The sequence below is a fragment of the Parasteatoda tepidariorum genome, chromosome 2, assembly GCF_982258835.1.
Source record: "Parasteatoda tepidariorum strain Cologne lab strain chromosome 2, Ptep-v5.0, whole genome shotgun sequence".
Classification (NCBI taxonomy): Eukaryota; Metazoa; Arthropoda; class Arachnida; order Araneae; family Theridiidae; genus Parasteatoda; species Parasteatoda tepidariorum.
Window position 1 is genome coordinate 24,637,449 of NC_141756.1, and position 13,367 is coordinate 24,650,815.

At 28.4% G+C, this 13,367-nt stretch overlaps 1 protein-coding gene across 1 annotated transcript in view; it reads right to left on the minus strand.

Moving 5' to 3' along the window:
- LOC107445748 (uncharacterized) overlaps positions 1 to 13,367 on the minus strand; it is a 58,405-nt gene that overhangs the window by 8,481 nt on the left and 36,557 nt on the right. Inside the window, exons 9-12 of the mRNA XM_087156516.1 lie at positions 12,115 to 12,214; positions 9,669 to 9,732; positions 9,226 to 9,268; positions 5,975 to 6,024 (exon numbers count right to left, since the gene is read on the minus strand). Coding sequence (XP_087012642.1) covers positions 5,975 to 6,024; positions 9,226 to 9,268; positions 9,669 to 9,732; positions 12,115 to 12,214 — 257 coding nt within the window. The remainder of the gene's footprint in view (positions 1 to 5,974; positions 6,025 to 9,225; positions 9,269 to 9,668; positions 9,733 to 12,114; positions 12,215 to 13,367) is intronic.

A 13,367-nucleotide genomic window follows, 5' to 3' on the forward strand; every position in this document is an offset into this window, starting at 1 on the left:
CAAAGTTGTTATTAGAGCTGAAAAAACACCTGTAGGCCACCACAAAGAAAAATACAATGCGCCAACATTGGATGAAGTGGCTATTGTTATAGTTGGCGAAGAATTTACCTCCCGCGATACAGTTCTTCATCGCAGAAATCGTGACGTTCAAAGAGTTCTCAGAAACGTATCGATCATATGATGCATTGCAATATCCTATTTTATTTTGGTGAGGAGAGGAGGGATATTATTTTAACATAAAATTAAGAAGTCCGCAAACAGGCGAGAAAACCAATAAGAAAGCAAGTGCAATAAGTTTTTATGCATATAGATTAATGATTGCCAAAACGCTGATAATCATACTTTAAAATGTCGACAATTAGTTCATCAATACATTGTCGATATGTATGCGAAAATTGAAACTGAACGCCTACTGTATATTAAATTAAATCAAACCAAATTACGTTCAGAAGAATGCATTCATTTACGGGATGCAATAATTAATGATGGTAACGTTAATCCTAATGATGTGGGGAAAATGATTATATTGCCGACTACATTTGCAGGGAGAAAAACTTGGACTCCCTGCAAATGTAGTATTCATACATGTCTGAGTATTCATACATGTGCCTTGGACTCCAAGGCTTATGTATGAATACTCACAGGATGCAATGACATATGTTCTCGCATATGGGCTCCTAGATTTATTTATTACATTTACGTGCAATTCTGCTTGGGTTGAAATTAGAGATATTTTGTTACCAGGACAATCATCATCGGATCGTCATGATATTACAGCACGTGTGTTCAAACAAAAATGATAATCTTTACTTGATTTCATTGTGAAGCGTCATGTTTTTAGAGAGACACGGTGTTGGGTGTACTCTATTGAATGGCAAAAACGAGGATTGCCTCAGGCACACATTCTAATTTGGCTTATTGAAAAAAAACCACCTTCTAAAACTGATCAGATATCAGCAGAAATTCTTGATGTCACCATAGATCCAGTCTTATTTCAGATCATTGTCCAAAATATGTTTCATGCTCCGTGTGCATCACCATACATGTCTGTTTGAAAATACACTAATGATATCCTAGAGAATTAACTGCTTTTTTTCACCATTAAATAAAATTTGCATTTCAAATCATAATCGCAAATGTCATTTACACACTTAAATACAAAATTCAAATTCAAATTGAAAGCGTTGCAACGCACGCAGGGTACAGCTAGTATATATATATATATAAGTTCAAAATGAAGAATAAAACAAAGAAAAATTATAGACATATGAAAAAAAGGGGGTGGGAAATAATAAGTAAAAAAATAACAAACAACATTTTATTAAAAAAAAAAAAAAAAAAGTGAAATGTTAATTAAAAAACCGAAAAAAACCGGGAAAAAAAAAAAGATATAATCTTTTCTTCAGCCCACACGATTATATCCGCAAAACAGAGTGCTTTCTGATATTGTATCAATAAAGCCAAAGCAAAATATATTAATACAATAGTGTGAGGAGCACTCAAAAAATTTTTTATAAAATAACTACATAAAAATAGATCATAAAAAGTAAAAATAACATGTAGAAACAGATCATAAAATAAAATAAAAAGTTAAAACATTAAAAAGGGGGGACTATAAAGCGAGTAGCAAAATCATAACAACTTACTTGGACGGATATTTTTCAAGAATGATTTAAAAATGTTTTCGCAGAAAGATTGCCAGATTACAAAATATGAAAACAAAAGATGAAAACAAAAGCGCAAATAGAGTGTAACAAGAGGGTTTTAAAGTGTCGTTCTTACTGCACTGCTGAAGTGATTTGTTATTTTGAGTTTTGATTTGTTAGTTACCAAGGATGGGCCCGAAATGGATGTGCGCAAGGTAATATTATACTGGATAATTTTAAAAATTGATCATAAATAGTTTTAGAAGATAGATGTTTATTTAAGAAAAAATATAAAATAGAAAAGAGAAACATAAATTGCCTGCTTTGCAAATAATTTTAGCCGTGGATTTGCACGATATGGATTAGCACATAGAAAAATTATTTAAATTATCAAAGAAAAAATTTTAATAGATAATTTTTAACACGGATTTGCCCGAAATGGATTTGCACATGGAAAAATTAACAAAGAAAAAATTTTTTTCAGCAGATAATTTTAACCACGGATTTGCCCGAAATGGATTTGCACATGGAAAATTGTATAAATTAATAAAGAAATTTTTAGCAAACAATTTATCCACGGATTTGCCCGAAATGGATTTGCACATGGAAAAACTGTATAGATTAACAAGGGAAATTATTTAGCAAAGGAATTTTTAGTATATAATTCTAACCACGGATTTGCCCGAAATGGATTTGCACATGGAAAGATTAGTAAAGAAAAAATTTTAGTACATAATTTTAGCCACGGATTTGCCCGAAATGGATTTGCACATGGAAAAATTACATAAATTAACAAAGAAATTATTAAGTAAATAATTTTGGCAATGAATTTTGGCCTGAAATGGATTTGCACATGGGAAAATCATAAAAATTAACAAAAAAAAAATGTTTAGGAAATATATCCACCAAAATATACGATTAATTCAATGATTTTATATAAAATTTTATTACATTAGTTGGGTATCCATTGTTTTTTATCAGATTTTGAAAGAGTTTATCGATTTGTATTTTGGATAAATAAATATTACTACATATTCTTTTAATTCTGTTCATTTCATTAAAAGTGGTATTTAAATAGATGCTCCTAGAAACATTAGAATTCCAAGTAACTAGTTTATTAATATTAAAATTAAAATCATTTCTTTTATCGTATAAATCAACAAAGCAGATATTTTCAACTTTCATAATACCCAAATCCAAAAAATTGAAATTAATATTATCATCATGATTACGAAGTAAGATCAATTCCTCAAGGTATATATCACTCAATAAAACAGTAAAATCTTGGAAATTAAAGATAATTAAGTCATCAATATATCTAAAAACAAATTTAATATTCAGAGTAAAATTTTTTTCATAATACTGCAAAAATAAGTTAGCTAAGAGAGATGAATAATTAGATCCCTGTGGTATTCCATTAATTTGAAGAAAGATATCCCTTCCATTGTAAAGATAATTACTAAAAAGACAAAAATTAATCAGAATTTCCCAATAATCAAAATCGCAACAAAGGATATTTTTAAAATCATGGTAATAATTCAAAAGGACATCTTTTAGTTTAGAAAGGGGAATGCTATTGAAAAGATCCTGGAAATCAAAAGTCGCAATAGAATTAATTTTATTATGCTTAATGAAATCTAAAATCGGTTGATTATTAGTGATTATCCAAGAGAAACCTTCTTTAGTAATATAGTTAATAATCTTATTTAAGTAGTTAGAGAAAATGGTGCCAGGTTTAGTTAAATAAGTATTAGACCCACATGTGATAGTTCTAAATTTTACTGGAATTTTATGAAATTTAGGACTGATAATTAAGTAAGGAAATTGTATATTGCTAATTTTAATTTTTAATCTCTTGTAAAAAGCTAAAAATTTTTTTTTTTAATGGCAATATTATTATTGAAATTACTAAGTTCAAAATTTTTACTATTTTTTAATTCCGTATTTAAAAGTTCAGCATAGAATTTTTTACAGAATATAGCATAATTATTGTTAGCTTTGTCTATGGGAGTAATTACAAAATTTTTTTGAAGTTGCTTAATTGATTGAACAATATTAGAAAAATTTGTTGAATTGTTATTCTTATTTAAATTATCCTTATTATTGAAAATAAAGTTTTTAAAGTAATAATAAGCTTCCCATTTCCATTCTGTTAGCATACCTAAAGGTAAAGAGAATCTATTTGATATCTTTAAACAAAAATTATTGAGATCATTAAGAAAGTATTTTAGAATTTTATTGATTGATATATGGTAAATGGGTCTAAATTTTGTGCCTTTTATCATTAAATTCCTAAGTTCCAAGTTTTTTATAATATTTCAATTACCAGTGATAATATGTTTATGATGTTTATCAACAAAATCAAAATATTTATCCTCCTCACAGTGACATTCATAATCGGATATATTAACACTCCCTAAATTTTTGCTTATACCATTATAGTTAAAAATGGTTCTACCAAGTGATTTGTTATATTTAAAACTTTTAATAATGTTAAAATCTTTTAATGGAAATAAAGCTTTAAAATTTTCAAAAATGTTGTGAAATTTGATCTTATCGAAAATAGGATTTTGAAAGTTAATAACGAAATATAAATTATCTAAACTTTTCTTATTATTAGGCAAAATTTTGCTCATTTTGGCTTTTATAAGATCGAAACAAAGAATTTTGAAATGTAAATTAATGAAAGAAAAGTTAATAATAAGATCGTAGAACTTATATATTTCATAATTTTTAAGGGAGAAGACAAAATCTTTAATTGGTTTAATACTATATTGTTTATTAAAGTCTTTTTCCATATTAGAAAGAAATTTTATATTTAATTTGTCACTATTAAGAGAGTTTCTATTACTTCTTGAACCCCGTTTACCTCGATTTGTACGCTTATCTTTAATATGAAAAAGTGAATAAGTTGATGAGTTATTGTAGTTAATCTGTGTATGTTGGAAGGTATCGTTTAGCCCATACGGCAGAATTGTTTTATATAGAAGCATGTAGTAATTTTCTTTCTGTAGTCTTAAATCTAAATCCTCTATAATATCTAAGATATTAATTTTGACTCTGTTAAATTTATGTACTCTAAAATGATTCAATTCCAGGTTATTGATAGCCTTATTACTGTTAATATCAGAACGGTGTTGATTAATTCGAATGTTAAGTGAGTTACTAGTTTGTCCAACATATTTCATATTACAGAAACCACAGGTTAACATATAAATAACATTTTTAATTTTACAAAAAGATTTGGAGCTAACGTTATAAGGAACAGTATGTTTTTTGTCAATATTAGGGCAAGTTTTGCATCTTTTATCATCACACGCTTTATAGGAAGGTAAAGTTTCGGGAACAGAATGCAATTCAAAAAATCGTTTGCTTTCGCTTTTGCTTTCAGAGTAGCAGGATGTCGATCCGAAGTTCCCCTCTGATTTAGGCTCTCCGTACCGGGTACAACATGAAGAATAATTTAAATATTGAACACATTTTTTACCAGGCGCTAAATTGTGATAATTGTTTAATTCCATAAAAATAGGCTCAAAGAGCAACATCCTAAACACACGTAACGTCCTAAAGACTGGAAATAAAAACGAAAACAGAAGGAGAATGAAAGAAAGTTAATATAGTAGATAATATACTTATTGTTTTTCTTAACTTTCTTAGTGTTTTCTTGTATTTATTTATATATATATATATATATATATATATATATATATATATATATATATATATATATATATATATATATATATATATATATATATATATATATATATATATATATATATATATATGACGACTATGTTGTATGTCCCAAACTCACGAAAACGCTGCCGGACAAGTTTTGAATTATTACCAAAATTTTCAATACATGCAGATCTTTGACAATATTGCTGACATCTCCTCTTGAAAATATTTAAAATTGAATTCAAAATGTACTTCCATTCGGGGAAACATGTTGGCGATAGCTACACGGTTGAAAAGACTGGGTTTATCTATCATTTAAAACTAATTAAGATGTTAGGATTCTAGGAGTGGATGAAGAATTAGAATGTTTAAATACAGTTTTTTTGTGCATTCGGCTTGGTTACAAATAAAATTTAAATTTGTAAGTTGTTCAAATTAATTTTGAAGGGTGACTAAGTTGGTCGCGAATGGTGGCTAATCTAAAGAATACATCTTAAAAAAATTGTTACTTCACTGGTCTCTTTGCAGTGTTAAGTATAAAAATACAATACTCAAATAATTTTCATAAAATTTTTATAAGAGTTTTAATGTATTGTAAAAAGCAACTGAATAATCTACACTTTATTTAACTAAAAAAGAAAACTTACTAGAAATATTCATAAGAGCGGTTGTCACCTTTCTCACCTCTGTCATAAACCTAAAATTGAAATAATGTGTTATTTTTTATCAAAGAAGATGGTCAGTTTACTTTTTATTTAGGATGCAGCTCAAAATTCGAGTTTTGCAAGATGTACATGGCTCAAAATGCATGGTTAAGAAAATAAGTACAGGAGAAGTTGTTGTTTTCTATGTTCAACCCAGATTTAACAATTAAACAAGGAATTTCCTAGTTACCTCTCCTTAGTTTTAAAATCACTAAACATAATTATTGGGGGGGGGGGTAATTCCTGGATTACGGGGTGGAGGAGGCTAAGGAAAATGCAGGTTTTATTTTTCAGTTGTCTCTTCGTATTCACAATAGTAAATAACGGAGTGTTTTTAAGACATATAATTTGATGCAGCGTCAATTTAATAGCACTATTGTAAATTTTTTGGTACCTTATAAAAATAATTGTTGACATTTTAATATCTTTTCAATGAGGACTAATTTAAATTAAGCAAATAATTACGTAACATAATGAATTTATTGGAATCTGTTTGATTATTCTTCGAAAAAAAGAAAAAAAAATCATAACAGAAGTTTAAAAAAACGAAATTATTTCTTAAATATTTCTTAGCCATTTTCTTAAACACCCACTTTGAGCTGCGTACATTTTCTTAACACGCATTTCAAACTTGTACCATTTTCCTAAACGGACAATTCCAGCTATGCCAACACGCATTGCGAGCTGTTTTCATTTTCTTAAACACGCATTTTAAGCTGTGTCAATTTACTTTAACACAAGCATTTAGGGCGGTTTTTATTTTCTTAAACATGCATTTTGAGTAGTGTCAATTTATTTAAGTACGCATTTCGAGACGTTTCTATTTTCTTAAACATGCGCAATTTATTTAAGTACGCATTTCGAGACGTTTCTATTTTCTTAAACATGCATTTTGAGTAGTGTCAATTTATTTAAGTACGCATTTCGAGACGTTTCTATTTTCTTAAACATGCACAATTTATTTAAGTACGCATTTCGAGACGTTTCTATTTTCTTAAACATGCATTTTGAGTAGTGTCAATTTATTTAAGTACGCATTTCGAGACGTTTCTATTTTCTTAAACATGCACAATTTATTTAAGTACGCATTTCGAGACGTTTCTATTTTCTTAAACATGCACAATTTATTTAAGTACGCATTTCGAGACGTTTCTATTTTCTTAAACATGCACAATTTATTTAAGTACGCATTTCGAGACGTTTCTATTTTCTTAAACATGCATTTTGAGTAGTGTCAATTTATTTAAGCACGCATTTCGAGACGTTTCTATTTTCTTAAACATGCATTTTGAGTAGTGTCAATTTATTTAAGTACGCATTTCGAGACGTTTCTATTTTCTTAAACATGCATTTTGAGTAGCGTCAATTTATTTAAGTACGCATTTCGAGACGTTTCTATTTTCTTAAACATGCATTTTGAGTAGTGTCAATTTATTTAAGCACGCATTTCGAGACGTTTCTATTTTCTTAAACATGCATTTTGAGTAGCGTCAATTTATTTAAGCACGCATTTCGAGACGTTTCTATTTTCTTAAACATGCATTTTGAGTAGTGTCAATTTATTTAAGCACGCATTTCGAGACGTTTCTATTTTCTTAAACATGCATTTTGAGTAGTGTCAATTTATTTAAGTACGCATTTCGAGACGTTTCTATTTTCTTAAACATGCATTTTGAGTAGCGTCAATTTATTTAAGTACGCATTTCGAGACGTTTCTATTTTCTTAAACATGCATTTTGAGTAGTGTCAATTTATTTAAGCACGCATTTCGAGACGTTTCTATTTTCTTAAACATGCATTTTGAGTAGCGTCAATTTATTTAAGCACGCATTTCGAGACGTTTCTATTTTCTTAAACATGCATTTTGAGTAGTGTCAATTTATTTAAGCACGCATTTCGAGACGTTTCTATTTTCTTAAACATGCATTTTGAGTAGTGTCAATTTATTTAAGTACGCATTTCGAGACGTTTCTATTTTCTTAAACATGCAATTTTTAACATGAAAAAAATAAAAAAGGCCACTGACAGCATTATCTCACCAGAAAAGTAAATGTGAGTAATTTTTCGTAAAAGCCGTAAAACTCATAATAAGATTTTTTTCTAAGATTGTTGGAAAAGAAATTAAAGGAACACAAAAATATTAATTTTATTGAATTTTAAATTCTATAAGAAACTATTTAACTAAGAAAAAAGTTTGTATATATATCGAAAAAGTACGTGCAATTTTCGTCAAAAACATAGTAATTGTTTTTCTGCCAGTTTAAGAGATTGAAGAGCGATCATAAGAATATTTAAATAAAATTATTAGTTCTAGCGTCAGAACGTTTGACAGACAGTATACATTGTATAATAAGCAACGAAAGGCTAATAGGTGTTTTCTGCTGTTGTAATAGTTTAAGACAACAGAATTGAAAAAGAGGGAACAAAACAAAAATATATTTTTAATATATTTCAAAAAGTCTTACAATAGCTATAAATTTTTAGAAAAAAATAAGTTTCTTTTTAATTATTCAAAATATTAATGTCCTGCTAAACCTTTTATGAACTAGCAAAATCTGTCAATATTTGCAAATTTAGTTTGTAGTTATTTACCGTGTGGCCAGATGAGCAAGCCACGTAAAATTAGCGTGGCATTCAACGTGTTAAAAAAATAGGTATATTAAGGGGACGAAAGTTAGTATTTAAGCAGTTAACCCCCTTCAAAATTTTTCGAAACTGTATTGAGGAAGGCGGTATTAAAAATACGAAAAAATGTAACTGATAATTCCGAAGGACACAGAACATGAAATGCGAATTTTGAAACACTTTCAAGTTTTATTCAACAATCAAAATAAATTTAATATATCTAATGTCGCTTTCTGCAATAACATTTCGCCAGATTTCAAATAGAAATGATGATAGTTTTTATTAATCTAGAATTTTTACCCGGCTAAATTTATACTTCTTTACTTTAGTTTTGGCATATATATTTAAGAAATATTTATTAGGTATGGTGATTATGTTTGTAAATTGTGCAGAATACATTTGCATTTAAGTATCCCAACAAATTAAATATCATATTCATTATAAAGTTAATTTACATTCAACACATTTTTTCCTAGAATAAAGATATACTATTGCAGAGATTATTTTGAAAATGTATTATTATTTTAGAAATGAATTCCACACTTTTTATAATGGCAAAGATATCGTACCTTTTTTATGTTCTCCATATGTTTGTATTTGAACATTCGAGACCTGCAGAATAATTTTTGAGATATTAAATACAATTGAAAAAGCTACAAAATCAGACTCAGAAATATGAATTTTCTGAAGGAATATAACTCTTTTCTCCCCTAAAGTATGGGGATAACTGCTATCTGGAAATAATGGCCTCAGAAGCTTTTAATGAAGAGCAGTAAAAATTTAAGTCCCCTTTTATATTAATTAATTTTTTTAACATAAATGGTATCAAAAGAGTCTTACTTTTAAATGTTAGTTTTTCAAGAGTTATTTAGTCAGTTTTGATCAAAATTTAGGACTTGTCATACTGAACTACATTGTCAAAAGTAGTTTAAAAATATGAATACCTTTAATAAATATGCCATGAACATTTTCCTTCATAATCAGGAATAATATATAACATAAAATTACTTACATGCAAGGCAAAACGCTGCACTTTTTATAGCAAATTTCTTGATTTTCTTTTGAAACTTTTACATCTAAAACACAATGAAATATATTTTTTTTGCAAAGTAGCAATATTAAATGATGTTAAAAATTCCGAATCCGAGAACACTCTGAATAACCAATCAGTGTAAAGGGAATTTAGAATAAGATTTTGATGAAAATTCGAAAGAGTTGTCAAATAAAAAATGTTTTGTTCTACTAACTTGATTGTCACGCACTTATTGTTATTATTGCACTGACACTGATTTCAAAATTAAAAAAAAATAATATTCATACTGACTGGTTAAAAAGTTTAATGTTATCATCCAGATTAAAGGAAATCGTGTTAAATTTGCTAAACAAATCTGCCGAAAGAACTTTTTTTTCTTAAAATCCAGAATATTTAATTTTTAACCAATTAGAACCCGAACCATAGGCAGGCTCTGAAAAAGGTGGTATGACTACATTAAAAGGAATTTTGAAGCACTGTGAATAAACAAATGGAAAAAAAACAGAAGTGAAAAAGCTTTTAAGGAATGTCTGAAACCACAGAGTTCTGTTAACTCTCCAACGAAGAAAAACTACTGTATGAGTTTCGATAAGATTTATAAGATAACTAAGAGTCTAGATGAAATGATTTTGGGTAGTAACAGCTCTATGTATGACGTGAAATGTGTACCAGCTTATATAAGAGGATAAAGTTACTGTTCAGTTGATCGAAACTCAATTTTCGATCGCCGCTGATGCTAACAGATGGGACTCAACCACCAAGATCTTACATTTCCTCGTAAATCAGTTGACATCTTGGTAATACTTACCAATCAGCAACACCATGATATTGTATTCATTGTAAGTTCATTAGCTCTATTCTTTGGTGAAGAATAGTTTGAAGAATGCAGCTGTTTGCAACTGAAGTCTCGCTATCAGCAAGTGGAGGAAAGAGTCGGAGATCTGGCCGCTAACATTCAACGATTCTCAAATCTTGTTTTCCGGATCCCCTTCCTGAGTTTCACAGAATTTGGCCTTTACATATTTAGACAAGCAGTTTGTCCAGGGACACTAACGGCTCTGAAAAACGTCGATGAGAGGGATACGCTCATATATGTGCACTAAATTGAGGCAACTCAGGAAGTCTCATTGAAAGAATCTAACTGAGCAGTATCATTCACTGATTCAATCTCTAACCTGGAGAAAATGATCGAAGGTATTCTGTGAGATGTATGCAATTCTAGAGATGCATGCAATTCAAGGCAGGGCGAACGGAAATAAGAAAATGCCATGTTTAACATGCTCCAGCTTTGGGCATGTGACTAAAAACTGTCCACAACTAAAGGATGAGGGAAGTAACTAGCTGCAAGCCAAAGTGTTGAAGATTTCTTCATTAAGTAGCGATGACAGTGAACTTTTCGTTATGGGGAGTATCAATGAAGTTGTTTTATAATGAATATTGTCACCATAACGATCACCATCGTCAACGTCCCCATCATCAGAACACGATGATGATGAAAGCATTGGTGATAATTAAGGCCCGGATTTTGATGACATTTGCATTTTTTGCATTTTTGGACATTTTTTGTCCTTTAGGGCATTTTTTTAAATTTTGGGGTGTATTTTGTATTATAAAGCATTTTTTAAGGTATTTGTTAATTTTTTCTAATTTTTATTATTTTTGGGGTATTTTTATTACATGAATTGCATGATTTGTCCTATAATTTTGCATTTCATATTGTAATCTGGCAATCTTTCTGTGAAAAAATTTTTAAATCATTCTTGAAAGATTTTCTGTCCATGTAAGTTGATCTGATTTTGATACTTACTTTATAATCCCTTTTTAATGTTTTTTCTTTTTCTTTTTTTATTTTCTGTTTTTACATGTTATTTTTACTTATATTTACTTCTTGTGATCTATTTTATTTGTTGTTATTTTTATAAAAAAAAATTTTGAGTGCTCCTCACACCATTGTATTAATATATTTTGCTTTGGCTTTATTGATACAATATCAGAAAGTACTCTGTTTTGCGGATATAATCGTGTGGGCTGAAGAAAAGATTATATCTTTTTTTCCTGTTTTTCAAATAAAATTTCATCCTTTTTTTTCCTTTTTAAACTGCTGTTTGTTATTTTTTTACTTATTTTTCTTGCCTTTTTTTCATATGTCTAACATTTTTCTTTGTTTAATTCTTCATTTAGAAGTGTTGATTAATATTTATTTATACGCTAATTTCTTTTTTTTTCACTCCGCTTATATTCGGCTTGTAAAAAATAAAATTTTATTAAATTAAAGATTGCTCATACCTGGGCACAGAAGTTCTTGGTGAGGTGTAGGAAAATCAAAAGGAATGCAAGAATTCATTGATTTTAATGCAACCAATATATTATATAAAAGAGAGACATAGAGGGAGAGATTGGTCTATGTGTCAGTAACAATTCCTACCTTTTTTACAAAGTTTCACCATGTGGCTAATACTAATTGAACGAGCTGCGCATCCATACTGCTTCACGTGAAGATTAAACTTGCAACTTTCTATGCATTCCTAAAAATATCATGAACATATTATCGATTAAGATTATTTTACGTACATTTCGTCTTCTTTTCACATATAGTTTCAGAAAGATTGATGTAGTCCAAAATGACAAAAAAGAGAGAAAATGAATAGTAGAAGGGTGATTGAGCAAAAATTTCAAATAAAATAGAGAAGAAGAAAGGGCAAAAAGTTAATCAAAAACAAAAACATGAAAACATTTTCAGAATGAAGTGAATATTAAAGAAAACAGAGGGTGAAAAAATGATTAAATCGCTTAGTAGTTTTTACAAGCAGTAATTAAAAATGCAGAACCAGTTTTAATATTTACAATATTCTCATTGAATAAATCCTAACAATGTGATTAAACCACTGTTGCTGATACAAAAGCAGATATGTAATAGTTTCAGTTTTATGAAAATAAACCTACCCTCCACAGAGTCAGAACTCAAAATACCCGAATAAAATACAAAGCCAAGTTATTGCAACAAGCAATTAAGTGCATGAACTAATGGGGTTAGAGTAGCAAGCTTAAGCATGATAATTAAAGAAAGGGAGATGGGAAGAAGTGTATGGGATATTAAGGAAAAAAATCCAGGTGTATATGGCGAAGAGTTAAAATTAAAAGACTAAAGTGTAAAGTTGAATTACTTAAGGAGAAGAAAACTCAATCATATGATACTTTTAGCTACCTAAGATGGTATAGCATCGTTTATAATTTGTTTGATTTTGAGAAAAACCTTTCATATTTTTCAAGATGGATGTAATTAAGGATACGTTTAGTTTGTCCAAGACACGTTGTAACCCTCTGAGAAAAAGAATTGGTAAATTCTCCAGCTATTAAACTAAAAATAGCATTTTCAAGTTTTTTTGACATTTGGCTTGTGTATGATGTGATGTGATAGGATAGGATAGGATCGGATAGGATACGATAAAATAACATAAAATAAAATAAAATATAATATAATATAATATAATATAATATAATATAATATAATATAATATAATATAATATAATATAATATAATATAATATAATATAATATAATATAATATAATATAATATAATATAATATAATATAATATAATATAATATAATATAATATAATATAATATAATATAATATAATATAATATAATATAATATAATATAATATAATATAATAA